Raw genomic sequence first — 26,955 nt, 5'->3', positions numbered from 1 at the left:
ATGTCCTTTTGCAAAGCGACTGGATCAATAGTTAACTCCGACATGTGAAATATGAAAGTTCCAAAAGAAATCAGATCACTTTGCAATGTTAAAAGGAATGAAGGTGGTAAGATAAGTCGTACAAGATGATAACCATCATTAAACTCCAATGTATGGAGCAGGAAAGATCCAACAAAAATTAGAGTACGTCGCAATGTCAAAGGGCTTGAAGGTAGCAAGAGAACATAAAGATGATTACCCGCATTAAAAAATTTATTTTCTCATTAAAGATCAACAATTAGGTCCCATTGACTAATAACTATTAAGATATGAACGACAAATTTTAAGATAATTGATCACATTAAATCGGCTCTAGTATTTAGGAGATTCCCTGCGGTAAACTGGAGAAGCGTAGGTTGTGGTGTAATATTCAGGGGCCTTAGTCGTGTAGTAACTCGGCGGAGAATAATACTTCGGAGCTTCGGTGTAGTAGGTCGGAGCAGCGTAAGTAGTGGTATAATACTCAGGTGCCTTGGTAGTGTAGTACTTGGGAGCTTCAGTGTAGTAGGTGGGGGCAGCGTAGGTTGTAGTGTAATACTCGGTGGCCTTGGTGTAGTAAACGGGAGCCTCTGTTTGGTAGTAGCTTGGAGCAGAGTAATACTTGGGTTCCTCGGTGTAGTAGACTGGGGCAGCGTACGTGGTTGTGTAATATTCGGCCTTTTCGGTGTAGTACTTGGTAGCCTCGGTGTAGTAGCTAGATGGAGCGTTAGCTGTGGTGTAGTAAACTGGAGCCTCGGTGTAGTAGCTGGGTGCAGAGTAGTACTTGGGAGCCTCGGTGTAGTAAGTTGGGGCATACGTAGTCGGGTAGTACTCCGGTGACTTGGTGGTGTAGTACTTAGGAGCCTCGGTGTAGTAGCTTGGAGCAGCATACGTAGTCGTGTAGTACTCCGGAGCCTTGGTGTAGTACTCAGGCTCTTTGGTGATGTAGCTCGGGGCAGAGTAATACTTCGGGGCTTCGGTGTAGTAGCTCGGGGCAGCATAAGTTGTGGTGTAATACTCTGGAGCCTTGGTGGTGTAGTACTTGGGCAGCTCGGTGTAGTATTCAGCCGCTTTGGTTGTGTAATAAGTTAGAGCCTCGGTGTAGTAGTTAGGAGCTGAGTAATACTTGGGAGCCTCGGTGTAATAGGCTGGGGCAGCATACGTAGTCATGTAGTAATCCGGTGCTTTGGTAGTGTAGTACTTGGGAGCCTCGGTGTAGTAAGCTGGAGCAGCGTAAGTTGTGCTTTGGTACCCGCCATACCCAGGAGACATTGGTACACCGGTGGTCGACCCAGCCATCAACGATACGACACCCAACAGCAGCACGACGCCATAGTTTGCTACACAGATAATAATTTAAACATTATTATTCAACAATTACTGGATATTAACAAACAGAAAAACAAAAGAAATTGATACACAACTTCATGTAAAAATAAACAGAATATTTACCCATGATTGCGAACTGATAATACGATGAAGAATACAGTTGGTGACAAATAGTGGGCTGCAGTTGTTGCCGTGTCGGAGATGCTCACTCGACTGATTTCCGTTGCCGTTTCTCTCTCCTTTTATACGACTTTTTCTCACCCCGACCCCTCTGTTAAGCCTCGCGGCTATTGTACCTGCTTGATAATGATGTTACACGTGTCTTTCTCACCCAACCTCTTTTTCCTCACCTTTTCTTTCTTTTTCACATCACCGCATTGACAGTTTTACGTAATGTTTCTCGTGACCTTCAACCAAATTCATAGGAAATGATACTGGCGGATACTGGTCGATTATTTTAGTCAAATATACAGATCAATTGGTTTTATATCTTTCCTATTTTTTGTTTAATTAATTACGTTAGTTACTCGACGGTTGACCGGACACAAGGCGCCAGAATTTTCTGGCTCTGCTCGATGCAGTTCGATTCTTGATGCAACATTATTCTGGTGGAACCTGTTGAAAGGAAAAGAACAAGAAATTAAATAGGGAGAAACACAAATCAACAACCAAAAGGTGTAGAATATGTTTACTTTGAGGAAGACAAAATCCATTGGACTAATTTTTTCTCTTTACCATCTTACCATCTTCATCAGTGATCAATATCTCTTCAGGGATACATTTGGCCCACTCATTTTTTTGTATCAAAGACACAGTAATTTCTGTAATAACAGAAATTGAAATCGAGAAAAGTTTCATCAATATTGTTAAGATGTATATTTACCATTTCAACATTGAATAAAGTTGATGTTGTATTTCGGGGAAGTCCCAGACCAAGCCAGCTGGCTTGGTTCATCTTCTCATCTCTAGAGATGACAGGCCCAGAGAAGAAATTGGGGAGACCAAATACTGTCAAGAGATGAGGAGAAATGTGGTTACGAAATACACACCTTGCTTTATAAAAGTTTCAACGTCATAAGTACAAGAAAGAAGTTAACTTTCACATTGATGTGATAGTATTCATGATTCACTTACACAGGAATTTCGTGGGTCATGGAATGTCTAGGATCACGAAATTAGTTATTTTGGAAGCATTTCATTCTTGTATCTCATCGACTATCTTCATATGCTTAGAATGTCGTGCACAACATTTATTATTTTTCAATTGAGCTCAATCTTGTCCACGAGGGGATTTTGATGCCTATCGAAATCCCCACCATTAGTAGCAGACAAGAATGAAGAGCAGACGTGATTTAAAACGTTGCCATATTGCTATAGATTGCAATTCGCAAGGAGTTTTCGGATGCGGAATTGCGGAAATAAAAATTTCGCTATTCTGATTACATAGCTTGGAACTCGATCTTTCTAGGGGAATATAATAATGTTTGCAATGTCACTGTTATTCGTTGGTGACTGTATGAGTAGGTTCGAGGTTCCGTTGGCCGTCGCCCATCAGTCTGTTAAGCTTCGTCAGGGGTATGGACTGGTATGGAGAGTCTCCATACCCAGGTATAATTCGCACTGTAAATTATTACCTCTAGTAGCGTCAAACTGATTTTAGTTTCAACACTCGATTCAGATGACAAATATTGTATTATCTCCTGAAAATCCAGTCTCGGGCACGTTTTCTAAAGAAAACCATCAGTTAACTCTGAATCAGAATGCTTGATCAAATATGAATTGATATCAACAAAAAACACGGAAATTTATTGGCAAAACAGTAACATTTGTACAATGAAAATAAACGCATATTATGCAGAGAGTTCCTCCAAAACTTTGTCGGGCTGTTTATTTCCTACGTTATTCAGCTATTATGATTGGGATGTATTTCCCCTATCTTTAGATGATCAACTGATTCAGTTTTTCTTGCTGGTCCTGTGCGAAAAAATTAAGTGTACCCAATCATCGTTATAATAGTGTTTTCAATAGCCTTTATTTAGTTTATAACAACTTACGAATATATGATGAGTAAAATTTTCGGAGCAAATCAGCTGCTGTTTCTTCTTTTTCATATTTTTCGTTTAGCGTGGGGTAGACCGGAGAAATCGCTAAAAAAAAATAAATTCAAAGGTGAAAAACAAACTAAATGTAAAGAACAAATTCTGGTTTCTAAGTGTTACCACTTAGTTTTTCCTCTGTAGGTTTACTTTCTTGTTGATAAGATGGAATGACGGTTGTATCGGGTATGCGTAATTCACCCTTATTTGTGGAATTTGCAAGATCGGTAAGCACTTCTTGCTCAAATGTTGAATCATATCCATCTAGTTGTTGAGTAACGAGGGAAGAATTGAATTACATACTATGAATTTGATTATATCTTTTCTACACTCTACTTATTAATGTTCTTAGAGCCCTGTAGAAAGAGCAGAATTTTAGTAGAGTTACCTGATAAAGTTTGTATGATTCGTGAAATTTCGTCGTCCAGCTCGGAGTCCTCGGACACAACTTGCTCAGTTGTTGTTGCAACATTCAAATTTTCATCCGGATGATGCTGAATTCGGCGTTCGTCAACCTGTTTTATTCCAAATTAGGCCAGAAAAAAAATTCAAATTTTGGAATCCTACATTTCCTTTCGTCATAATAGAATCATTGCGTGGAACATAATTAATGTCATCCGTTTCAATCTCTCACCTTTTCAATCGGTGGGGCTAGGAGTTCAACTGCGGATGGCATATCTGTTGGCTGGAGTAATAATAAATCATTTGGTTTCTCATTTCGGTCTTGTTGCGCATGTTCGTGTGCATTCACTTCCTGTGCCTGTGCGTGCTCTACTGGTTTTTCTATTTGCCCGGCTTGCTGCTCTTCTGCATCTGCTGTTTTTTCTGAATAATTTTTGGCCATTTCTGCTAGTTTCGTCATTCGTTGCAATTTCTCAAGTGGATTCACCTTTTGCTTAATCTCTATTGATTTACCTGGCTTTTCTTTTTGCTCCGGCACAGATTCAATTGACTTGTTTTTCTCAACTTGCATCCACTCGATTGGTTTCACAGTTGTTTGCTCGAATTGTATTTGCGAATCCACCTTCTTGGTGGGCGGAACCGTTTCAACAATTGAATCAACCAATAATTCTTCCTTATTTTTCTGAGGCAATGATTCTGAATGTTTGATATCTTCCGGTTTAAAAGGTTCAATCGACTTCTCAGCTTGTTCCAACTCGAATGAATGATGTGGCAAAATGAAATCAAATTGCTCTGCTATTTGCACTGGCAGTACAGATTCATCTGAATTATCTTGTTGTTTGATTTCTATTTGAACTTGTTCTCCGGATTTAACAGGCGCGGTTTTATCGGATGGCGACTCGGTGAGATTTTGTTCCGGTTGATGAAGTGATTCGACTTTTATTTGTTTCTCAGTTTGAATCGTTGGCAGCAACTCGAATGGTTTCTCCGTACCGAATTGAATTGGCGGATTTGTAATGTTAGCAGGTGGCTTCCAATCGAGTGGTGTCGTCGTTTTCTCCGTCTGAAACGATCCAAATTTCTCCACAATGGGCTCCGGAAGTAAAGATTCACCCGGATTAGTCGCCAACTCGAAAGGCTTTTGCGTGACGATCTCAAACTGCTTAAGTATTTCGCCCATCAGCAGCACAGAATCGTTTTCTTCCGACTGAGAGAACTCGAGTGATTCCGCCTTTACAGGTTCAACTGGTTTCTCCTTTGAATTGATGGGCTCAAGCGGCTGCGTTATTTGCTCAGACTGCAATGAAATTGACCCCATATTTTGATCAAATTGCAGTGACCCAGGAACCAGCATAGTCTCCGTTTGTTGTGACGATAGATTTTGAATCGCGTTTTGCTCCGAGTGTAGCGATTCAATGGGCTTCAATATCTGCCCTGTCGGTGGCCATTGAACTGATAATTGCTCTGCAGGTTGTAGAAACTGTTGAAATAATACGGTAAATTTTGTTTTTGGCGAGATGCAAATTATTTCAATTTACTATACCAGGGGCGAATCTCGAACAACATCTGCCAACACCGATGCAGATGTCATCGCCAATGAATCCACCGATCCTTGTGGTTGATGAAAATTATTTTCTATTTGCTCTGACACGGATGAATTAGTGTTGGGATCCGGTTTGTTCACCGGCTTTTTCAGCACCCTTATAGGCTTTTTCTCTGGGTGGTTTGTCGTCGTCTCAAGTTTAGTCGAATTATCCATCTAAACGTTAAGAGTTATTATGTCTGAGGCAATCCAATGCGAAATAATACCATGCTTCTCACGCAAAAACTTACAAGTAATGCATTGGGGCTGTCGGGTGTCAGTGCACCGTTGATTGATTCTATATTGATTGAATCGTCATCATCGCTATATTCACCATTTTCATCCGAGATACGGCCGGCGGCTCCTGGTGCCCCTGGAGGGCCAGGAGCTCCTGCTGCTCCGGGAGGCCCGGGAGGCCCTAAAGTAAAAAAATGAATGGTTAATTAAATGAAATTCTGCATTCATATTCATTCAGATTTTTTTAGAATTTCATTTCATCTCTTGATCAAATCTGAATCTTCTGAAGAAGCAAAAGAGACTATACCTGTAGCCCCGGCTGAACCTGCTGCACCTGCAGCTCCAGCGGCCCCCGTTGTTCCTGTTGCTCCGGGAGGTCCGGGAGGCCCTGAAAACATAAATTGACAATTAATACATTGTTCTAAACAACAGAAAAGGTCCTAAAGTACAGAACAAAAATAAAAAGTCTTAAGAAACGTTATTTTGTTTCTGAAGGTGCGTAAAGGGTCTACCTGTAGCCCCGGCCGAACCTCCAGCGCCAGCAGCCCCCGCTGCCCCAGCACTTCCCGGTGGTCCTGGTGGCCCAACCGCACCTGTAAACCATTCGAACAACATTTTATTATCGGGCAGCTTGTAGAGTTTCAGAAAAGGATCCAATGATTGATATTACCAGTAGAGCCTGCAGCGCCTGCAGCTCCAGCCGTTCCAGTTTGACCTGGTGGACCTGGTAAATTCAAATTCAAATTCATTTTCATTTTCATTCATAAATTGACTTCTAAATTTAACAAACCAGTGGGGCCTGCCGATCCACTCGGCCCAGTGGGACCTGGAAGTAAGGAAGTAAACAGAAACAAGTTGTTAAAATTAAGCGAAATTGTTAAGTAAAGGAAACCGGTAAATTACCTGTAGCTCCCGATGATCCTGCGGGACCTGAAAAAAATAATAATTAAAAATTAAAAAACTAAAAAAATAATAATTAATAATTAATCATTAATCATTTAATAATTCAATGATTCACTGCGTTCGCTTACCTGTAGCACCTGGTGGACCCGTCGCTCCCGCCGATCCAGCGGCCCCCGTTGTTCCTGTTGCTCCGGGAGGACCAGGAGGACCTGCAAACATAAATTAACAATTAATACATTGTTCTAAACAACAGAAGAGGTCCAAAATTACAGAACAAAAATAAAAAGTCTTAATAAACGTTATTTTGTTTCTGAAGGTGCGTAAAGGGTCTACCTGTAGCCCCGGCTGAACCTCCAGCGCCAGCAGCGCCAGCTGCCCCAGCACTTCCCGGTGGTCCCGGTGGCCCAACCGCACCTGTAAACCATTCGAACAATATTTTATTATCGGGCAGCTTGTAGAGTTTCAGAAAAAGGATCCAATGATTGTTATTACCAGTCGAGCCTGCAGCGCCTGCAGCTCCAGCCGTTCCAGTTTGACCTGGTGGACCTGGTAAATTCAAATTCAAATTCATTTTCATTTTCATTCATAAATTGACTTCTAAATTTAACAAACCAGTGGGGCCTGCCGATCCACTCGGCCCAGTGGGACCTGGAAGTAAACAGAAACAAGTTGTTAAAATTAAGCGAAATTGTTAAGAAAAGGAAACCGGTAAATTGCCTGTAGCTCCCGATGATCCTGCGGGACCTGTAGCACCTGGTGGCCCGGTCGCTCCCGCTGCTCCAGGAGGACCATTTGCGCCATTTGAACCTGCTGGACCAGTTGAACCGCTTGGACCCGTTGGACCTTGGAATATGACATGGATAAACATAGATAAATATAGGAAAAATGGATCCAAGGAAACTTGAACGAATTACCTGGAGCTCCTATACTTCCGGTAGCACCAGTAGGACCTAGGAACAGGAATTGGTTTCATATATGCAAACTTCAAATTATAATTTGTGTTAATTTTGTTGCCTTACCAGCTGAACCAGCAGCACCAGGTGGTCCGGATGCCCCAGCAGGTCCTAATAATCAAAAAGAGAGAATTCAAGAAATAATAACCTAGAATCAAACATTCGTCGCAGCAGGATTGAATAAAAATTAATTTTTGACAAAAATTCTGATTCATTCATTTGAAATTTTTTTTTCTTTACCTGGCGACCCACTCGGCCCAGGAGCGCCAGGAGGACCATTAGCGCCAGTGGGTCCAGCGGCCCCCGAAGTTCCTGTGACCAAACAAATCAGGAGACGTTATTATAAATTTTACTAGATATAACCCTGCTTGGTCCTAAAAATTAGCATCAAAGTAATAAATACTCGGAAAGTAAAACGTTTCTTACCACTCGGTCCCGTCGCCTGTTATTCATCAGTAGATACGCAGGTTTCAAGTAGTGCACCAAAATAATAAAAAAGGAATAACAAATTCAATCAAGATCGGCGTTATCAAGGGAATGCCGACTAATATGAATTACCCCGGTCGGCCCTGGTGCCCCAGCTGCACCAGCAGCTCCTGGTGTTCCAGGAATTCCGGGAATGCCCGGAGTGCCTGGAATTCCCACTCCATCAACTCCAGCAGGTCCAGTTGGACCAGTCAGGCCGGTAGGTCCAGTCGGGCCGGTTGGACCAGGAGGGCCTTTATCGATAGACATATAATAGAACACAATATATGCATGTTACGGAACAGGAACAAAGAGAAATCAATTTTACCTGGTGGCCCTGCAATAATTGTTGTTGTTGCTCCTGAAGTTGATCCGGAAGAGAATTTCAAAAACCTTCCGAATCCTATTTTCGTTTTGAGAAACCTTCCGATATTGAACCAACTTGCTAGCCTACTAAGACGATCAGATAGTAGAGACCAATCGGCTCTAAAAGTTTCTTGAAAAAGTTCTCCTATTTCTAGTTCACGGTTGATTAGGCCTTCATCTATGATAAATAAATTTGTCAGTCTTACAATACAACACATAAATTGTTGGGTCAAAAGCTAATCACCAGGAGGTTCATCATCAGCAAGCGTTATATGTACAATCGGTGGACCAGTCGCATCAGCCATTTCCTCATGGGTATCCACACCTAAAGTCGTTGATAATAACGAGCCGTATTTAAAACTTACTAAATAATGCAACGATTTATTTTGTTCGCTTACCTTTTTGTATGTGCCTCCAATGGGGATGAAGGCCTTCGCCGCCAACGAGTTCAAATCCAACGAAACGTGGATTAATTCTAGACTCTCCATCATCAGGCGATTTGTCTTCCGCTGAATTTTCCTTCAGCAGTTGGATTGACTCGTTGGATTGAAGCGCGTTATCAAGGGGTGGATGTTCTATCGAGTTATTCACAACGGGGACAGGGACCGAAAGATGTTTCCCTACATTAACGAAATGACGATAAATGTTGAACATGAACTTTGAAATAATTGAATTTTACCCCGTTTACGATGGTTCAACTTTGTCGAATTCTCAGTGACGTGTTCCAGCGCAGAATCCAAGTCGGAAGGAGATGATTTAGATGATAAAATGGGATTGAGTGTTGCATATCCTCTTTGATGATGATGATAAGTATCACAATAGCTCCTGACGATGATAGTTAACAAGATGACGAAACTGCTACATAGTAGCGAAGAAGACAACATTTTCTTACTGCCGGTGACAAAATGGTCCTGTCCTCCGATATCGCATCTTCTTATATGCACATCTTTTTTCTTCCGGGTTCCAGATCCGGTGTTTTTTTCTTCTTCTTTTTCTTTTCCGGGTGTACAGTTATCCGTGGATTTTCTCTTTCGTTCACGATCATGTGATGGCTAATGTTTTTCGCTTATTATTATGGGAACAAAATCTATCGCCTTGCTTCCTGCACGACATAAAAATTTACCGTTAATGAAAACAGAGAAACATGAGAATGCCACAGTTTGTTTGCCGACGAGAGGCCGTAAACTTCTTTTAAAAAAGATTTTAAAATAATTTAACAATAAAAAAACGGTATTCATAGAAAAACCAATGGTTAATTTGGGTTTCCTTACCGTTGTTAACAAGAATTCTCGCACGGCTATTCATGCAGCACCTTTTTAACTTCTTGTGGAGATCCGAGTGCGTAATAACTAGAGAAATGTAATCATTCGGCCATGTCCGTTGTATCGACAATCCATTAGAGATAAAAAGTGAATTTCCAAATCGTTTCTTTTCTCATCGTGGCAAGTATTATTAAGCTATAAATTCATTCCTCTCCCCGACCATTGACTCGGGTTATTAGTGATATTGATAAAGAAAGTGCTTACTAGCACGGACAGTGAACTTACCTTCTCCGGCCAGCTGCTGCTGTCTGATTACAAATTTCGGAAGTCCGATTCTTTTTCCAAATACCGGCATTCACTTTCCAACATTTAGGAATGGATGATGTCAACTACAGATTGCAGTGCAGTATCATTCGCTCTCCAGATGCTTTTCAAATCGTGGGGAATCCGGCGGACGCTGATCTTTAGCAAGGCCGGAAGGTTTTGATTAGTTTTAGTCGTATCGTCTTGTTGTTGGTTGCAAAGTCTGATGCTTACCTACACACACAAATTCAATTTCGATTATAGGCGGTACGTATATACAATCAACGGTCGTAATATTATACCGTTGACTTCGTTAGCTGTGATTCAACATATTCATAAAAGAGAAAGGCACTGGGAGTTGTTGGGATCATTAGTAATAACATGTCCTTTTTGAAAAAATGTTGCCGCTTACCTATTTTGGAGGTCGTTGACAATTCAGGGTAGAAATAACAGACAACACTTTGGTGCCTTCTATTACGAATATATGCTGGATGGAATTTTGGCACTTTGACAATCAAAGTCCAAACAAACTTTTAGAATAGCCGGGCCAAATGGAGGCATATGCTAGATGAGATGCGTACGTGAATTGTTAACCAATATGTGTATCGGTTCCCAGAATACGTAAAGCAAAATAGGGGCAAATTCTATAAATGTATTTTCTACGGCGAGGAATCCTGAATAAGATTTTAGGATTTCAATCTAATATTACTTGAGCCATCACAATACGTTAAAATTTCTGGCAATAAATAAAACAGAGCGTCATTAGAATTTGAGGGCTTCGAATTAGTTTGTGCATCTTTTGTTTTTTCAAGTGTTTTTAGTATTTTAGTACTGTTTTACAATGAAACCACCTCTGGCCTTCCAGTCCAGGAAACTTCCTTTGTAAATCCTATAAAAAATAATGAACCCCAAAAATAAAAAAATCCTAGAAAAAAATCCTAAACGCTTAGATAGCAATTTTACTTGATAGAACCATATCCTAATCTTAAAAGTTTTTCTACAGCGGTAATGGCCCGTCTCCCAGAATGGCAAGCAACCACAATATTTTCAGCTCCTTTGGTTGGTTTGCAGAATCCGTATAGAGCGAAAAACTCGCGATCATTTCTATCGAATGCGCCTTCTAATTCAGTTTCTGCCGTTCACACACATTGGCCAATTTTTAGACTTGATACATTAAAAAATAAAGTAATTAAAGCTAACTCTGCTTACCCGGAATATTAACACTGCCGGCTACTTTCCCATCAACAAGCAATTCAATTCTGTTACGGACATCCAGATAAATGAGACTGCGATCATTCAATCGGTCCCGGATCTCGTCAAAATGTAACTCAACTACAAGCAGCACCAATCACGGAAATTAACACGCAGGATCGAATTAAGAGTAGAAATCGAGAAACAATCTGTCTACCTGGGGATTCAGTGGCGATGAGAGAACGCCAAAGGTATCCAATCAAATAGTGGAAATCTCTTGTTCCGATAACAGCTTGAATCCAACTCCATAATGCCATGCTACATCAATAAATTTGGACAGGGTCACTCAACTTCGGAAAAGAGACAGAGCAAGACTGTACAGGATACTGGGATTAACCTAACTTCGCTCTTCCACTCTGCAACGCGCCTCATATTTATTGTTGCCCAGATGCTGAACGATTACGAATTCTTGTGCCGCAGGCTTGCTAGCAGGTGTCTACGTGGATCACCTCACGTAGACAATATCCTTTTCCATCTGGGTTTCATGGCTTTTTTTTTTTACACACTAGGCTAAATTTATCACCTTATTATTCAAATAGGTCAGGTCGATCATAATTTTGCAAAGTCTTACGGCAAGGCTACTTAAAATTTTAACTAATTATTTACCTTCCGCGTTTTTCTTGAAGTCTGAGAGGCGATGAACGAACAAGATCTCGCTGAATTTCTAGTTTGGTAGCCAATTTTTTAAAAATCCTGACCATACAGAACTCACCGTCACCACAACATATATAATCGAAAATTTTCAAGTAAATAACGTCTGTATTAATTATTGCTTCATTTTGCAACGAATAATAATAATAAATTCACAAACCTTGCACCCTTAAACAGCTAAATGATGCTGTTCTGCATAATTAAATGCAGTATTTAAGAACAATACAAAATTATGGTTTTGATATAGCTCCTCCTTTAGCCTTCCAATCACTGAAGCTTCCAGGATACACCCTTGAGATAAAGTATCATTATCTTAGTTTTATCATATGTAGGTCGTATGGTACTCATTACAAATAATAATAGCAATACCATACCTAAAGTTGCTGAAGCCAAGTTTTTCAAGCTGTTCTCCGGCAGCTGCAGCTCTCTTGCCTGCCAAACATCCCACTACCAGTGCAGCACTTTTATCCGGTTTTTCAAATCCATACTTGTTCTTGAAATCAGCATCAGGAGACGCAAATGCTTCTATTATTTCAGGCACTGAAATTATAAAGACCATTTCTATTTAAAGAATTTTAAACTATATTGTGGTTTAATAGTAAATGTTACATGGAAGATTAACGCTTCCGACAATTTGTCCATCACTCTGCAGTTCACTCTGGTTGCGAACATCCATATAAGTGATACTCTTGCTCTCTAGACCAGCACAGATTTCTTCAAAATCAATTGTACCTGGAATCAATAACAAATAACAATGACTTGCAGTTTCTCCCATACTGATGTCTAAAGTCTAAATGCCAATAAAAACACCAAATGTCATGCAAATAATAAACAACAAATGTCTAAATGCAAACAATAAAAAGCTAAATCTCTAAATGCCAATAATAAGTTACCAGGTTGAGTCATGTTGGATGTAAATTTAGCGAAACTGCTGTACTGGAACTGAACTAACCGCCTCGAAAGCTTCGTGATAAAATGCATGCGAGGTGCGTGCCTATAACCTTCAGCAAACCGTACCTTGCTTATTTATTCAACAACTACGGGACGACGGGACTGCAATGGAACTGATTAGTGATTACAAAGTCAGGTCTCAGGTGCGTAGCAGGCAGCTAGCAGGTAGGTATCTCCTAGGTAACTAAAAAAACAAAGTTGTTCTCACCAGACCAGTCGACAGTGGTCAGTGGGCTTTGTGTTGAATAAATTAAACATTAATTCTATTATTACTCTGCTTTTATCTGGTCTTGAAACTTATTAATCTTATCCTTATTTTTATCATCTTATCTCTCTTTATTCGTGGTCTTCATCTGTGGTCTGGCAATGCCACAAAAAATTGATAGAAATTCAAAAATTCTGCAAAAAAATTAACCGATCAGCGATCACACAATCGCAATCTTCCTGTTCTCTGAATGAATTAAAGCGTGCGCATTACAGAATTTAAACACAGAATTTAATTTTCTTCTACGATTTTCTAATACCAATACGATGCATGTGTCTTCACAGTTCACTTTCACATCAGTCCACTTACAAGGAAAAAAATTATTTACTGATGGGTCCATCTTTAGCTTTCCATTCATTGAAGCCTCCATTATAAATCCTAAAAAATTAATTTATATAAAAAAGTACAGGGAATAAAGGTAGGCAGATTGCTGGAGTTTAATGAGGGAAGATTGTAATGATCACCTTATGGTTTTATAGCCAATTTTCTGAAGAAATAATCCAGCTTCTTTTGATCTGATTGCAAACAGGCAGCCCACAATAATGTTATCTGCACTTTTCTCTGGCATGGAAAAGCCATACTTTTGTTTGAAATCTTCAGGGCTCATGGCAAATGCATTGGTTACCTCTGGCACTATGTTAATTTCTCAAAATTGAAGTCACTTATTAAAATTAATCTTTCTACTAAATTCTTACAAGGAATGTTGAAGCTTCCTACAATCATGCCATCCTTTTGCAACTCACTTCTATTACGAACATCTATGTATGTCAAGCTCTTCTTATCTAGTCCAGTTTTCACTGATTCAAAATCAATAGAGCCTGGAAAATGACAAAGAATTCATTCCAAGATTCCAGACAGAACACAAAAATTTCTTAACATTACATATTTACATGAAGTTGAATCATACCTAGTTTAACGGTAGCTTCTGAACAATAACGACTATGAAGACAGATATTTGAAGGCTTTGAACTTATGTTTACTAAAGCCCGAGAAAAAAGGCGTGCTGATGACATATTATGCCGTTTATGAGAAGCAAGAACTTTCAAAACAGACGGTAAGTAGAAGCGGGGTAGAAGTTAATCAAAAACGGTTCGTAATCAAGTTATTTGCGCAGCAAAATAAAAGTGAAAAGAATATAAAGAAGTTAGCAGACTACAATACGTCAGAGATTTGCTGTCTGCTACCACTCTTCCACGAAATGCAATATGAAAATACCACTGAAAGGCGCTGTGCGCTGATACACGAACTGCATCAGACCTCGGGATGGTTGAAATTTGAAAACGTTCAAAACAAAATGAGAAAAAAATAAGAACGTTGACACCTAGAAATGGATGTATTGGTTGTACATGATTTCATGGCAAGGATTTGCGCGGTGAACAGATGAATATAGTGTTTAAAAAGGAGACACGGATTAGTGGAAAATAATATAAAAACGTACCAACGAGAAAGAAATATTTTGAGCTTCACTTCAAAGCGCCAGTCATTTTTTTTTATAGGACAGAGGAGGAACTGCAAAATATTCTAATACCAAAAATTGCATTCGATTCCACCACCATATCAAAAGAAAAGTTTTTTTTTTTAGTTAATATGCAAACTTGATGGGAATTCTTGTGTTTTTATTGTTTTTTTAGAAATAGGACTCGGGTCCGTGGGATGTGGATTTTCGAGAATACTGATGATCGTTTTTTCGGTGACGGGAGAGCGTACGTGATTGTAATCGGAGATGTTCGGTTCACTTCTAGTTGTCAAATAAAAACGATAACGACTACATCGACGGTTTCAACTATACGCAAAAGCGATTAAAACTACAGAGGTTTCTGAAACAAATGAGAAAAAACAAGCACCGATCGAGGTGATCCACAGAAACATTTTCTATCAAGACGAAACAACAAAGCTGCACTGAGAGGAAGGGACAAAAGAAGGAGTACGAGATGGGTTAGAACGAGTTAATCGAACAGCTGAAGATAGCTTGTAACGCACAGTATGATCAAGATCTGATGAAGTTAGTAAATTAAGAGTTGATTTGCCGAGAAATAGGGTGGAGGAGGAGAAGGGGCACTCGTCCACCCCTCAGGGTGAATTCACTTGATGCATACTTGGATCATAACCCATCGATGAATCGCCATAGCCCTACAAACACGTTTAGATTAATTAATATGCTGAGATACCACTAGTTAAATAATTCAAAGTAGTTTACTTGGCCGCCCATGGAGGAAGGAAAGTCACCACCGTTGAGTCCCATAGCACCGTACGGGCCTAAGGAATCTTGTGGACCCCTGAGTTCAGGACCACCAGGTTGAGGAGACATCATCGGTCCGGGAGTTCCAGCCATACTGTATGGCGAGGAACCTAACGAGAAAGAAAAAGTACGAAAATTAGAATCGCTCCGGTAATACGAGGATTTGAAAATCCTCAGAGTGGAAACAACTACCCGCGGCCTTTTTAGCAGCATACAGGTTGGCTTCCTCTTGGGCTTTTCCAATGTTTTTCTTGTAACGAATTCGTTTGTTACCGAACCAATTCGAAACCTTTTTTGTAAAAATAACAAAACATTAAAGCGCTTATTCCTCTTAAAAGGATTTCAAAAGAAATTAACCTGTGAAACGGTGATCCCACATTTACGAGCGAGCTCTTCTTTGGCTTCTTCACTTGGGTAGGGGTTGCTTAGGTGCGAGTAGAAGTACTCATTCAAGATCTCAGAAGCTTGTTTGCTGAAGTTACGCCGCTTCCTCCTACATGATGAAGACATCGATAGAACAACACCTTTAATGGGCGTGGTCAAACCTTAAAAAAATAGCAAAATTTACCTGGCGTCGAGGAAACGAGATCGTAAAATCATAACGGCCTCGCAAGTGCTTTGCTTCAGCTGCATTTGGATGGAGCTGAACTTGCGATGAATGATTTGAACCATCCGCTCAATCTCCTTGGGTGTAATCGGACGAGTACGGGATTGTTCTCGGAGTAAATTCATAACATGGGTGGTGAATTCGCTGCAGGCCTGAAAGCGGATGTAAAAATGATTATTCTCCAACTTCTTGTCATAGAGGTACGATAAAAAAAATAAGCATAGCTAAAAATGTGTACCTGCTCATATTTCTCAAGCTCTTGATGGTAAATTTGACGAATTTGTGCCAACTTAGCCCTATAATCAGAGTGTTCAATAGCCGAATCCGACATTGAGCCGCTTTGAGACGCTGCAGCTGATGCATTGGCAGCAGCACCGGCCCCACCTCCTTTTTCAGGACCAGCTACTCCTTCAGCAATCAACATGTTATCCAACCGCATGAGTTGCGGATCTGGAGGCTCCTCTTCTTGCGTGTTGCGTAGCGACAAAACTAAGGTGAGAGCACAATTTAATGTTACCATTCAATCCATTGGATTCATATTGAAATAGGGTTACCAGTTTTCTCTTTGATTTCACACAAGACAGAAAATAAAGCAGGTTTCATGCGATGACAGTTCAGGGTATGCTTGCGTGCTTGGGCTTCATCAAGACTCTGGTCTGTGATGTTCATGATCTGTTGCAGAATTTCTCCAATATCCTAAAACAAGAGATTTAACTAAAAGGAAAAAGAATTTTTGAAATGGAATTGTACACACCTGCTTCCGTCCAGTCATATTTTCAGAGTCTTGGTTCCCTCCATCAAGTGAAGCCATGTTAACCCCAACATTGACTCCGACATTGACAGGGGGTAACCCATACGGTGGCTGATGCATTAGTCCAACCTGACCACCTGGAACAGGATGCATAAGTCTATTTGGATCATCCATCAAAAGCAATGAAATCTTCCAATGTCACTGCACAAAACGTATTGCCTTCAGGCTACAGGACCTGGCAATAAAGACCCTGTAAACAATGACTTTCCGTTTACTAACATCCATACATGTGATTTCATGAAATGTAAACATAAAATGAAATGTACTAGACACAACAAAGCACTAGTATTGCGAGAAAGCAATCGTAAATAACAAAAATTTGCTTCGGTTAATATAAAAATGCCAACGTCCTATAAAATGCCCAAGGCGACAAGCGTCCGCCATGTAAGAGAAGTTTGCTTGCGTAGCGTATTTCTTTCAATTAGAATAAAAACTTTCTTTACTGACTTGACACACAATTTGAAACCGGGAATTCACGAGTTGTTTAGTATTCAAACAGACTGAATCACATTTCTCAAAGGCTCATAAAATAATTACCAGAGATCGCCGAGATTATCGACGGGACAAAGCAAAAAAGACGCGAGTACGCGATCACAAAGGTAAGTATCGATAATTATATCGGGTAAGTCAATAATCGATGTACTAGAAACTCGCGATACTGTATTTATTTTTTATTTTGAATTTTATAAATTAAAATTTTATTTTTACAAATGAAAACGCAACAAGAGTAAAAATATAATGATGTTTGATGTTAAAATTTATTAATTTGACTTTAACCTCTATGAAGATAAATACATTTAAGTTACATAAGAGGCATTTTCTTGATAAATCGTCGATGCCACAAAAATGCTGTGATAATTGATAATGAATACCACGTTAAAATGTACGAAACGTGTTCATTTCTAACAGTAACAACTGTTTGTCCACCTACAGGTCCATCCGGTACTGTGCTATCAGCGTCCGCGTCAAAGAAAATTGGCGCAGTGTTTAGAAGCCGAGCCATTCCCTCCACATCTCTGTACGCAATATATATGAAGTTATCTAGCTTTGCGAAAGATATATAATTGTTTTTACCTGAAATGATACATGCGGTCTTTGGGCTGATTTTGGGGTACAAACTGGGGGCGATTTTCATTAGAGCGGTACACACCAATCAGTTTTGTTTCGCCTTCTCTTTGTCCATTTAGTCTGGTGAATGGATTCATTTTTTTACGAGGAATCCATCCGCGGTTTACAAGAACTGTGAGACTAAAAGTAACTTGTAGAAAATTGAGAAAATTAACTGTTTGAATGTCTTACTTGGAATCTGATAGTTTAAATGGAGTGATGACTAAATAGCCACTTTGCCCTGAAGACAACATCCCACCAGCTTCATTTTTTTCATTTCCAACCAGTGATCTTGGCCCTATGTAAATTTCTTTGTCATGTTCAAATTTTCCATGGAGTTCAAACTTCCGGTATTCCATGTCAGATAGCCCTTCAATACTGTAGAGCATTATTGGTGTAAATATGCATAAAAGGGTAGAGTTTAAGAATTGTATCAGTCTCACTCTGTAGACTGAAATGGAATTGGTGATGCACCCGTTCTGCTGGCAAGATGATCAATAACACCAAGTTTCCACTGCCGTCTGAAAATCTGCCAGGTCCCAAGGCCGAAAGTGATGGCTGGAATAGCCTACATTTATTGGATCAATTCTTTGTTAAAGAACTATTTGGACGTTTTATTTTTAAAATTGATTATCTTACCAATAACGAATAACCGTGAATTCCTATATCTACAGCATTTCTTTGCCCATAGCTTGAGGCTGATCGTCTTACGTAATTTTGTGTACATGTCTGAATAGTAGCAGAAAATGAATGTTGAAAAACACAGTTTTGAACAGTTTTTTGAACAGTTGAAGCTATAAACCAAATTACCTTAATTTTTCTAATTTTCTGAAAATGCCTTAAACTGAGCATTGTAATCAATTTCAATTTAATCTCTTTAGGAAAAGAAAAGGTCTTTACAAAAAAGTGCAGAAGAGTTTTTGAATAACACTTGAACGATCAGAGACACCTAGCGCATTTTCAGATAAACCTATGGTGAATTCAGCGCGTAAATACTTAAATAGGACGTCGATTTTTTTAAAAAGAGAGAAAAAAAACATAATATTTTCGTCGGGGATTCCCAGAAGGGCGAAAGGAATTTGTGTTACTTCTCATGTTCTCATATGGAACAGAAAAATGAAAAATTTAGGTCATTTTTTTTTCAAATTTATATTTGTATGTTGATGAACAGTTTCATGGTTGACATATTTTGGCAGGCATGTTAGGTACTTTTAAATCACAATACAAATAGTAACAGTATAATACATTTGATTAACCACACATTATACGTAACGGAGTAAGGATCTACTTCTCATACTGCTGTGGAGGTTGTATTCCGCCAACAAAGTAATCAAGATAGCCAATCAAAACGATTGGAAAACTGTACCTAATCCATTTGCCAGCGGTTCTGGTTGATTTTTTAGGCAATTCTTTGTCCGAAATCTAAACATGGGGAACATTCGTTCAAAGCAGAAATATAAAATTATGTGAAAATCAATTTGCTATAAAATTATTATTAGATTAAAAATTATGCATACCAAGTTGTTGAGATATGTAATCCTTCGGCGAAAATTGGCGCGAAGTCCCATCATGTAACGATGGTTAACTTTTCTTCCTTCTTCCGAAAAGGCGTGTACTACTTCCAGCTGATCTGCAACCTCTCGAATTGTTTAACTAACGATTAAAAATGGGTGAATTTTACTTCGTAAAACAGGAGGCTTACCAGAAACGACAAAAGAAGAGCTCCGAACAACAAAGTCTGGGACAACATTTCACGATTTTCGTTTTAGTCAAAATGACGGAGAGATTATGCCTGGTGCTTATTTTATACCACAAAGTCTGTAAAAGGTAACGCCTGGAGGTATTGCTTCACTATTTAAAAAAAAATAAATTCCGCATCAACGAAAAACTCTCCTATTCCCTGAGGTGAGAAAAAAACATGGTGAAAAGAAACAACAACAAACAAGCTAGTTATAAGAAAAAATTGGCGAACCCAGAAACCGCTATAGTAACCAACATCAGATTTCTATATGTAAATTTCGATCTACAGTTGCGTTGATGTTAATCAATTTCGACGTCGACTTATTCGAACGCGGCTGATCGCGTCAGAGTTATCGTGTATTAATCGTTACAGTTCAATCCATCTTGTAGACTGATTTATTCGGAGCATTTCCATGAGGACACTGTAATTGCAAATGTCAAACTGTTGGTTAGGTTATCCCAGCGTGAAATGATTTCCGTTGCATAATCGTTTTAGTATCCAATAACTACACAGCCAACGTGGGTAGTTTCAGCCCAAACCATTTCCGTGTAATGGCCAATAACGTTCACAGTTATGCAATGCCTTCAGGGTGGGATTTCCATCAAATCGTTAAAAACAAATATTTTCTTTTTATCGCACAGTTCAGTTGTATGTGAGCTGACGTTTTACCTGAAATCCCCGCAGTTCATAAATCAACTTCTTGGAACCAGCCGTCCTTGGCTTCTTGCCATTAATAATAACGGCCCAGTTTGACGTGTTTTTTATCAGGTGCAGTAAACGTAACTGAATCTCATACCGATAAGGTTTTGACCGTATATTCAAGTGGAACCTCGAATCTCCTCATCGGATGCAATTTTCTGACGAATTTAATTTGTGCAGATGTAATGGTTCCTCTGTTGCTCTCACATCTGTTGGACTAGGCCACCTCATCGCCCCTAAAAATTGTAATTAAACCAATGCAATTATAGAACTGTGATTTTAGAGAGTTTCTTATTCATTACCAGAATGGACCATCAGTGCAACTAGGGAAAGTAAGGTATAATTGACAGAACAGAAACGAAAATGGGTTGATCGTAATCACAAGAAAGACTAGGGCGAGAAAGCTTCACATTGCATAAATAGCCTGGCAGTATACTACGTGATCCTCTTCTAGGCCATAGAGATCTAGAGCCAGCCGGGAATTCCCCATCAAAAGATCGGTAATACTAATAAGGAAAAAAGACTGAATAAGAAAGAAAGACTCGGAAAAAGTTAATTGCGGAGCACTTAACACTTCCAGCTGAAAGAAGAAAAAAATATACTAAAACTCAAAACTATTATGCGACTAAATTTTGTAATTTAAAAAAATAATGATATTCATTTCCTACCATAAAAGACGATAGAAGAGCTCCCAAACCGATTTTTGCACAACGTCATGCTGTGTCGGTGAATTTAGATGAAAGACACGAACGTTATTTTTCTTATCGCCAAGAATAGAGTGAACTAAGCGAGTTTGTGAATATGAATCCGAAAAATTGCATGCAAGGACTATTGTAGTTGTGACTTGAGTGACCCACATGGTAAATTTCCCCCTGAGCGTTCCTTGAAGTATGGTGGGAAAATCGTAGTCACTAATGTTCTGTTGAACCTGAGAATTGGCTGGACGGCCGTTGCCTTTGGTATTGTAATTAGAAAGGGTCTGTGTTGAATAATGAGCTCAACATTTTCAGGTGAAACAGTCTTGAGCAACTTGCTGGGCCTTCATTTTCTCGTCAAAAATTATTACTAGAGATTAAAGACTAAGTTAATTTGACTACAAAGTCTCAAGCACCATTTTACGCCGGTTAATTTCTTAAAGGACTTCCTTATCGTTTCCCGGATTAACACGGTGTTAATCCCGAGGTGCCTTTGGAATGGAACACTTAGATCGCGCATCATTGACCTACTTGTTCGGCTTACCACCAATGATCCTTACCAATGATCCGAAGCGGATGCAAGAGTTGCTGAACATGGCTTGCAGTCGTTACCTGTTACTCAACTTCCCACTCCCGACAGCTGTCATCATCGACGACACGATACTGTCTATCGAAGCATTCAGAGTTAGAGTGAGCCATTTCTTCCCTGCGAAGAAGAGTTAAATCAGGTTTTATCTTCGATGGGCTTGAAAGTTACTTTTGAGCGATTGAGGAGGAGGAAACGAAACTCAAAGGAGTTTCAACTGGCGAGTACAATCAAGATCAGCACAACAAGTGTGGACACGAACATCACAACCATCATTTACCACAACAACAGCAACTGCAAGAAGAACAACTGCAGCAACGCAATCACCACCATAATCACCACGCATGAGGCTGGCAAAACCAACCTCCCCCTCAAGGTTTGGAAAATGGAATGGAAAAAGTAGAAGAAAAAAAATGCAACTTGAACTTAATTGTCGGATATTTATTTTCGAGTGTGTCGGTCGTTTTGTGACATTTTTCAACAAGAATTCGCCGTTATCTTTTTACTGTTGTGTAGTGTTGGACTGTGTTGGTAAATTACTAAATTGGTAAACAATTTTCAAAAAGATCACGCCCTTGTTTGCCAGTAGTTGTGCGCGCCACCTCCTGTACGAAATTGCCATTAACTAGTTCATACAGCCCAGCCAAGCAGAACATGTGTCGTGTAACGTGCTGACGCCTGACTGTTTACTGAGGTATGAAGCGCTGTTGCCCTTCTACGAAACTCAGTAAATACCCGAAGAGATTCCGACGATTCCGAGTGACTGTGGGGGTTTTTAGTTTTACTTGATTTTACACGAGCTCGACTGTATAAATAAGCAAAAATTATAAAATTGGAGACAGGATAATTAGAATTCATTTGGAGAATAAGTCTGTTTCGCCGCCCAGCCGCTAGAGGTGCCGTAAAACCAGCTGAATCCGACTTACGAGTCACGAACGAATCATCCGATGATGGGATGACTCTGGCTGAATGACATTTTCCCGAAAAAAAAAAGAATCCTAACTATCCTAGCTTGATTGGGTTTATTATCCATTTTTATCCAATCCACAAAGATAAAAAGTAGTTGCAATTTGCTCAGTTTGGTTTGGTGCGCACGACCACGATTCGTGATTTTTTTTTTGACTTCACGTACACATCGATGAAAAAGTTTGATATTGTCGTCACGATGAAAAGTTGTAATTGCAACTGCAGACAAAAAAAAACCACCATAAATGATAACAATGTTCACAAGGGGCAGGTAGAAGAATAGAATGCGCAAAAAACATTTTCATCATTTGTACGTTTTACACAGAAACAAACGGACTTAACAATTAAATCAAATTCCCATCACGTTATATACAAAGTACAATGCTTCCGAAACAGCCCAAAAATATTAGGGCGGGGCTTGATTTCAGTCTCGGAAGTGTCCATGGTTTAGTTATTGATTACATGCTGCGACAAACTCATTCAGGGGATGATAATCTTTTGTTCAAACATTTGATTATTACTTTACCAAAAACCATTGGTCGAAAAGAATCCTATTTTCTTGGCCGAATATTTCAATGCCGTTCACCTCAAAGAGGCAAACCTAAGAAACTTTTGGATCAAATTTTTTCAATTCTTCTTTAATGGAGCGAATCAACTCGATGGCCGGATCCGTGTCGCTTAAGCTGGGCCAAGTAGGATAAGATATCGAATGGATGTGAAGAGTTGGATGCTTCAATTGGCTCTTTGTCGGTCGTTGCGGTTCTGGGGTCGATTGACCGTTCGCACTCTCATTGGCGGATGATTCGTAATTCTTATTTGGAATGATGTGCTCGACATAATTCGATGATCCGATACGTTCCACTTGATCAGGCGTCGACCACGCCCGTCTGGGCTGGACAGTTTCTCGACCATTTCTCGCAGCCTGTCTGGTAGTTTCAAGAGCGACTGGAGCAGAAGAGATTTTCCTAGAACTGAATTTCGTTTGAATTATTTGACTGAACGACTGAACAATTTACAGAATTTTGGTTTATTTTACCCAAAGACACCGACGGTCACCCTGGACGGAATCAGACTGCCTGGTCGCCATCCATAGTCGTCAGTCAGAACAACTAATTCCGGGGCTTCGTGGGTTATTAGTTTGTCATCATCAGGGGTGTCCGGTCGGCCACTAAAATCGGCCGATACTTCCTGAGTTTCCATTTCGACGGAAGTGCGGCTCTTCTGACGCCGCGGTTTTGCAACGGGTGGGTCCACCACCGAGACCCGCGATTCTTCTTCTTCTTCTTTATTGGCTTTCTCGGGTGACATGACGCCAGTCTTTGACGTTTTCTTCCGTTTTAGTCGGCGGGCGCCACGGCTGGGTTGAACGGGCTCTTCGCGAGATAGACGATATTCCATTCGGTCGAGACTGCTTGTCGTGGAAGATCCGGAAACAATGGCCGAGAGACTACTGGAACTTTGGCGGTGCGCATTTCTCTCCGGGGCCGTTAGGGGCCGCAGCTGCCGTTTATTTTTGCGATGCTTCTTCGACGTACTGCGCGACTTTCTAATCCAAGGATCGGGATCCTTCTCGACTTCGGCTGGCGCCTTCGCCACCTATGATTGGGAATTACATTAGATCCATCTTCCCAAGTTCTTGTACAAATAACGAACAAAAGTCAACTATAGCTATACAGATCCATCACGGAGCTCATCTAATCATAATATGAAAAAACACGCAACATGCAGTATATAAAGACATCAACACGATAACCGGAAGGCCTGGTATGGAGCCCAAAACTTTTGGGTGTTCTCTTCTTTTCCTTCGATGATTGATTCACAGTTACAATGGACGGCGTGACACGCTAGGGTTGTTGTATAACGGTTTTATTTTTTTTTTGTTACGCCCTGCTATAATTCCACACCCCACCCCCCTATAGCTGTTAAAATTAAATGATTTTCTTTTTTTGTAAAGGTATTTATGAAGCCGTGTGTAGGGGGCTAAAGTTTCTTGTTTTAATTTTTCACGATATCGTGACAATTGGCGTTTACAAATGATCTTCAAGTCATTTGGCACTTGGATTAAAATGAGGATTTAGTCAACAGAAAGTCTGAGCTGATACATGTCACACCAACTCACCAGTTTTGACACGATTTGTTTCGAAAACTTGCTAGCTTTGCTCCGACTAGCCCGGGAAGTCGATTCGGATTGGGGCAGCGGGGGAGACGAATTGCCGACGGCGACATCTTTCTTATTAATCCGCTCGTTCTTCTTGCGACCCATCAGGTAGATGAGGACGACGACTAGGATCACAAGGAAAACGACGGCTATGATGGTGCCGACGATCCAGTATTGGGTACTAGCACTGGCCGTGGCGGCCACGCTCGTCTCTTCCGCGCGGATGAAAGCTGCTCCCCGCCCAATCGAAAAAAGAAATGAATGAAAAATGTGTTTATGTTAATGACACTTGCATTTCCCATTGTTTTGTAATAATAAGTAGGGAGAGTGAATTACGTTCGGCTTGGATGACGACCGAGTGGCACAACGCAACATCCTGCGTGTCGTTCACCGGCCGGTGACACAATTGACGCGTGACGTCGACTCTCCGCACCGCTCCGACCGCCAAATAAGGTTCGACTAGACGCGTCGTGACAGATCCTCCCATCAGCATTTGATGATGCCAAGTCGACAGAGCGTAGATGACGTCGACATCTCCCAATCGACGGGTGATGTTGTGAATGATGACGTAGGCACGCGGCGAAACGGTCCCGGCCCCGGCGGCGGTGCTGCTCCCGTTCCGTTGCTGCAGCAAGTCGGAATACATTTTGGCCAGCCGAGACTGGACGAGTTGGTGGAATCTGGGCCAAGTTTCATTCGAATCCGAGCGGATGACCGTTCGAATCCAATTTCGCGGCTGGAAGGCTTCGATCGGCCAGGTGATGGGAGGACTTGATGATTCCTTGAGGGGCGGAGTCGGGGTAATAATGGTCGTCGGAGATGTAGTGGCGACGGTCGGTTTGGGCGTGGATGGAGTCATGGTCACGACAGCCGTTTTATACACGGTTGTCGTGATCCAGTATGTCATTCCGGCGTCGGGATCATCACCGGAGCCACTCCAGAAAAAGTTGGGCTCGTCCGGTTGCAATCCTTCGGCGGCGTTGCCAGATGGGAATGGCGTGATCATGGAACTTTGGACAATATCATCGCCATCGACTGCTGTGACATCCACCAGTTCTACACACGGCATGTGCGGTGTCCGTCGACGGAAAAATCAACAACAGGAAGCCCCCCCCCACAAACAAAACAAAACAAAAAGAGAGAAAAAAAGACAAACAAAAAATGATGAACTATTTATAGGGGAAAAAGCATAAGCCCCATCCAGGTTGACCACCGCGCCGGATGGGACACACAGCCAACTAACAACTCGGTGGTCGCCATGGCAACGCTACCGTCGTCTTTTGTGTTGTTGTTGGTCTTTGTGGACCAGATGACATTTAGAAAAAACCAAATTCCGAAACACAATTCTACTCTTTCGGAATGCCAATAATAACAGAGTTTTAAAAAAAAGTAATTCAATTTGACTTACCAACATCCAATGAAGACGGTAAAACGGGAGCGGCTTGGGCGGACAAGGCCGACCACCCGACGGCCACCAGTCCGACTCGAAGGAATAGAAGAATGACTGGATTCATGACGGACCCATTTTTTTGGTTTTTCGATTTATCCGCCGATTGTCCACCACCACCACCACCGAAACGACCACGATTCTCCGCACAAGTCACAAGTCGCCGTTGAACAACACCAGCGAATACTAAAGGCCGCCGGGTATTTTGCGATTTTCGACCGAAGGAATGAAACCACTACTCGACAGGGGTGACACACCATGTCACTGGCATGTGGAGAGCCATCCGGTTGTGTGTTTGAAGCGCATCAGATCGAAACCCCCATAGACAAGCTCAAGAGGGACGAGTGAGAGCAACGGGAAAAGGTAAATGAATCGATCTCTAAGAGCAGAACACACCTACTCTACCCCCCCCCCCCCCGTTCACCGGCAGTGGGCAGGTAAAAACAAGGGCGTGGCCAATCATCAACATCACGTGATCCGACTGTGACGGGAACCCCGAAGTTTATTCGGTTGCGCCGGCGCTCATCCCTGCAACTTGAATTCCTGACTTTTCTTTCCCTTCACCTGCTGATTGAGAATGGCTTTCTAAAAGTTTTCGACAGGCTTTTGTCATTTTTATGACATTGACAACTCATCGAACGGACTCGTGTTGTATTCTCTCCTTTGGAAATGTTTTAAAAACTCGCAACTTTCCCTCACGTATGGGCAAAATGTCGGCCGTTTGTTCGGCGTGCCAATACAACGTGAATATTGATATTTCCGTGCCCCGACAATGTGTGTAGTCGGGTTGTTTAACATGGTCATTGGTCAGAAAGTACTGTGAACAGAAACCACGAAAACATTGTGGTACAACAGAAAAAAAAAA

The 26,955-nt window shown here is 40.9% G+C and overlaps 8 protein-coding genes and 3 long non-coding RNA genes across 22 annotated transcripts; 1 reads left to right on the top strand and 10 right to left on the bottom strand.

Annotated features, from left to right (window-relative positions):
• Positions 1–291: 291 nt before the first annotated feature.
• Positions 292–1,627, bottom strand: LOC124316011 (extensin-2-like). Its single transcript, XM_046781745.1, has 4 exons — positions 1,471–1,627; positions 947–1,358; positions 641–733; positions 292–298 (listed from the first exon to the last, which is right to left on the bottom strand). Exons 1-4 carry the CDS (start codon positions 1,472–1,474, stop codon positions 292–294), a joined length of 516 nt encoding a protein of 171 aa, XP_046637701.1. The 5' UTR covers positions 1,475–1,627.
• A 94-nt stretch (positions 1,628–1,721) lies between these two features.
• LOC124315803 lies at positions 1,722–2,237 on the top strand. The gene is made up of 3 exons (XR_006911699.1): positions 1,722–1,794; positions 1,871–2,022; positions 2,103–2,237. It is a non-coding gene; the product is annotated as an uncharacterized LOC124315803 (long non-coding RNA).
• Positions 1,736–2,686, bottom strand: LOC124315762. The gene is made up of 5 exons (XR_006911647.1): positions 2,482–2,686; positions 2,231–2,355; positions 2,040–2,168; positions 1,866–1,962; positions 1,736–1,791 (listed from the first exon to the last, which is right to left on the bottom strand). It is a non-coding gene; the product is annotated as an uncharacterized LOC124315762 (long non-coding RNA).
• Positions 2,687–3,132: 446 nt separating this feature from the next.
• On the bottom strand, positions 3,133–11,882 carry LOC124315113. Of its 9 annotated transcripts, XM_046780530.1 has the most exons (33): positions 11,774–11,882; positions 11,325–11,690; positions 11,126–11,248; positions 10,880–11,048; positions 10,329–10,805; positions 9,664–10,075; positions 9,244–9,453; positions 9,031–9,176; positions 8,750–8,971; positions 8,596–8,676; positions 8,314–8,529; positions 8,079–8,239; positions 7,947–7,962; positions 7,761–7,832; positions 7,587–7,631; positions 7,482–7,517; positions 7,285–7,410; positions 7,180–7,215; positions 7,060–7,113; positions 6,901–6,981; positions 6,696–6,776; positions 6,568–6,594; positions 6,455–6,490; positions 6,335–6,388; positions 6,177–6,257; positions 5,972–6,052; positions 5,679–5,845; positions 5,389–5,604; positions 4,078–5,325; positions 3,832–3,958; positions 3,567–3,707; positions 3,402–3,494; positions 3,133–3,321 (listed from the first exon to the last, which is right to left on the bottom strand). In XM_046780530.1, exons 7-33 carry the CDS (start codon positions 9,279–9,281, stop codon positions 3,251–3,253), a joined length of 3,753 nt encoding a protein of 1,250 aa, XP_046636486.1. In that variant the 5' UTR covers positions 9,282–9,453; positions 9,664–10,075; positions 10,329–10,805; positions 10,880–11,048; positions 11,126–11,248; positions 11,325–11,690; positions 11,774–11,882; the 3' UTR covers positions 3,133–3,250. The 9 variants fall into 9 exon arrangements, with proteins under 9 accessions (XP_046636486.1, XP_046636485.1, XP_046636488.1 ...); XM_046780529.1 differs by lacking the exons at positions 10,329–10,805; positions 10,880–11,048; positions 11,126–11,248; positions 11,325–11,690; positions 11,774–11,882 and adding an exon at positions 10,219–10,236; XM_046780532.1 differs by lacking the exons at positions 9,244–9,453; positions 9,664–10,075; positions 10,329–10,805; ... (2 more) ...; positions 11,325–11,690; positions 11,774–11,882 and having other exon boundaries at positions 4,078–4,268; positions 4,359–5,325; positions 9,031–9,237.
• LOC124316010 (putative thiosulfate sulfurtransferase, mitochondrial) lies at positions 10,742–11,424 on the bottom strand. Its single transcript, XM_046781744.1, has 4 exons — positions 11,325–11,424; positions 11,126–11,248; positions 10,880–11,048; positions 10,742–10,805 (listed from the first exon to the last, which is right to left on the bottom strand). The coding sequence occupies exons 1-4, from the start codon at positions 11,422–11,424 to the stop codon at positions 10,742–10,744; spliced, it is 456 nt and encodes a 151-aa protein (XP_046637700.1).
• A 24-nt stretch (positions 11,883–11,906) lies between the features above and the next one.
• LOC124315656 (rhodanese domain-containing protein CG4456-like) lies at positions 11,907–12,998 on the bottom strand. The gene is made up of 4 exons (XM_046781463.1): positions 12,712–12,998; positions 12,428–12,550; positions 12,193–12,358; positions 11,907–12,109 (listed from the first exon to the last, which is right to left on the bottom strand). The coding sequence occupies exons 1-4, from the start codon at positions 12,797–12,799 to the stop codon at positions 12,049–12,051; spliced, it is 438 nt and encodes a 145-aa protein (XP_046637419.1). The 5' UTR covers positions 12,800–12,998; the 3' UTR covers positions 11,907–12,048.
• A 122-nt stretch (positions 12,999–13,120) lies between these two features.
• Positions 13,121–14,212, bottom strand: LOC124315653 (rhodanese domain-containing protein CG4456-like). Of its 2 annotated transcripts, XR_006911522.1 has the most exons (5): positions 13,942–14,209; positions 13,730–13,852; positions 13,499–13,667; positions 13,294–13,412; positions 13,121–13,220 (listed from the first exon to the last, which is right to left on the bottom strand). XR_006911522.1 is itself a non-coding variant. In XM_046781459.1 (4 exons), exons 1-4 carry the CDS (start codon positions 14,045–14,047, stop codon positions 13,355–13,357), a joined length of 456 nt encoding a protein of 151 aa, XP_046637415.1. In that variant the 5' UTR covers positions 14,048–14,212; the 3' UTR covers positions 13,249–13,354. The 2 variants fall into 2 exon arrangements, 1 of the variants encoding a protein (XP_046637415.1); XM_046781459.1 differs by lacking the exon at positions 13,121–13,220 and having other exon boundaries at positions 13,249–13,412; positions 13,942–14,212.
• A 136-nt stretch (positions 14,213–14,348) lies between these two features.
• On the bottom strand, positions 14,349–17,315 carry LOC124315361 (homeobox protein extradenticle-like). Of its 3 annotated transcripts, none has more exons than XM_046780996.1 (9): positions 17,229–17,315; positions 16,635–16,881; positions 16,435–16,576; positions 16,119–16,369; positions 15,842–16,032; positions 15,631–15,766; positions 15,463–15,562; positions 15,232–15,383; positions 14,349–15,164 (listed from the first exon to the last, which is right to left on the bottom strand). In XM_046780996.1, exons 2-9 carry the CDS (start codon positions 16,803–16,805, stop codon positions 15,105–15,107), a joined length of 1,203 nt encoding a protein of 400 aa, XP_046636952.1. In that variant the 5' UTR covers positions 16,806–16,881; positions 17,229–17,315; the 3' UTR covers positions 14,349–15,104. The 3 variants fall into 3 exon arrangements, with proteins under 3 accessions (XP_046636952.1, XP_046636954.1, XP_046636953.1); XM_046780998.1 differs by having other exon boundaries at positions 15,466–15,562; XM_046780997.1 differs by having other exon boundaries at positions 17,139–17,279.
• Positions 17,316–17,430: 115 nt separating this feature from the next.
• On the bottom strand, positions 17,431–18,737 carry LOC124315535 (surfeit locus protein 1-like). The gene is made up of 6 exons (XM_046781277.1): positions 18,609–18,737; positions 18,438–18,527; positions 18,242–18,366; positions 17,991–18,176; positions 17,766–17,939; positions 17,431–17,707 (listed from the first exon to the last, which is right to left on the bottom strand). Exons 1-6 carry the CDS (start codon positions 18,648–18,650, stop codon positions 17,494–17,496), a joined length of 831 nt encoding a protein of 276 aa, XP_046637233.1. The 5' UTR covers positions 18,651–18,737; the 3' UTR covers positions 17,431–17,493.
• Positions 18,738–18,933: 196 nt separating this feature from the next.
• Positions 18,934–20,534, bottom strand: LOC124315739. The gene is made up of 4 exons (XR_006911625.1): positions 20,209–20,534; positions 19,501–20,121; positions 19,316–19,437; positions 18,934–19,220 (listed from the first exon to the last, which is right to left on the bottom strand). It is a non-coding gene; the product is annotated as an uncharacterized LOC124315739 (long non-coding RNA).
• Positions 20,535–22,679: 2,145 nt separating this feature from the next.
• LOC124315181 lies at positions 22,680–26,875 on the bottom strand. The gene is made up of 5 exons (XM_046780669.1): positions 26,052–26,875; positions 24,980–25,699; positions 24,605–24,873; positions 23,522–24,081; positions 22,680–23,456 (listed from the first exon to the last, which is right to left on the bottom strand). The coding sequence occupies exons 1-5, from the start codon at positions 26,155–26,157 to the stop codon at positions 23,087–23,089; spliced, it is 2,025 nt and encodes a 674-aa protein (XP_046636625.1). The 5' UTR covers positions 26,158–26,875; the 3' UTR covers positions 22,680–23,086.
• Positions 26,876–26,955: the final 80 nt, after the last annotated feature.

This window comes from Daphnia pulicaria, chromosome 11 (genome assembly GCF_021234035.1).
Source record: "Daphnia pulicaria isolate SC F1-1A chromosome 11, SC_F0-13Bv2, whole genome shotgun sequence".
NCBI lineage: Eukaryota > Metazoa > Arthropoda > Branchiopoda > Diplostraca > Daphniidae > Daphnia > Daphnia pulicaria.
The sequence above is the reverse complement of the archived record's forward strand: the minus strand, read 5'-3'. Positions and strand labels throughout refer to the sequence as shown.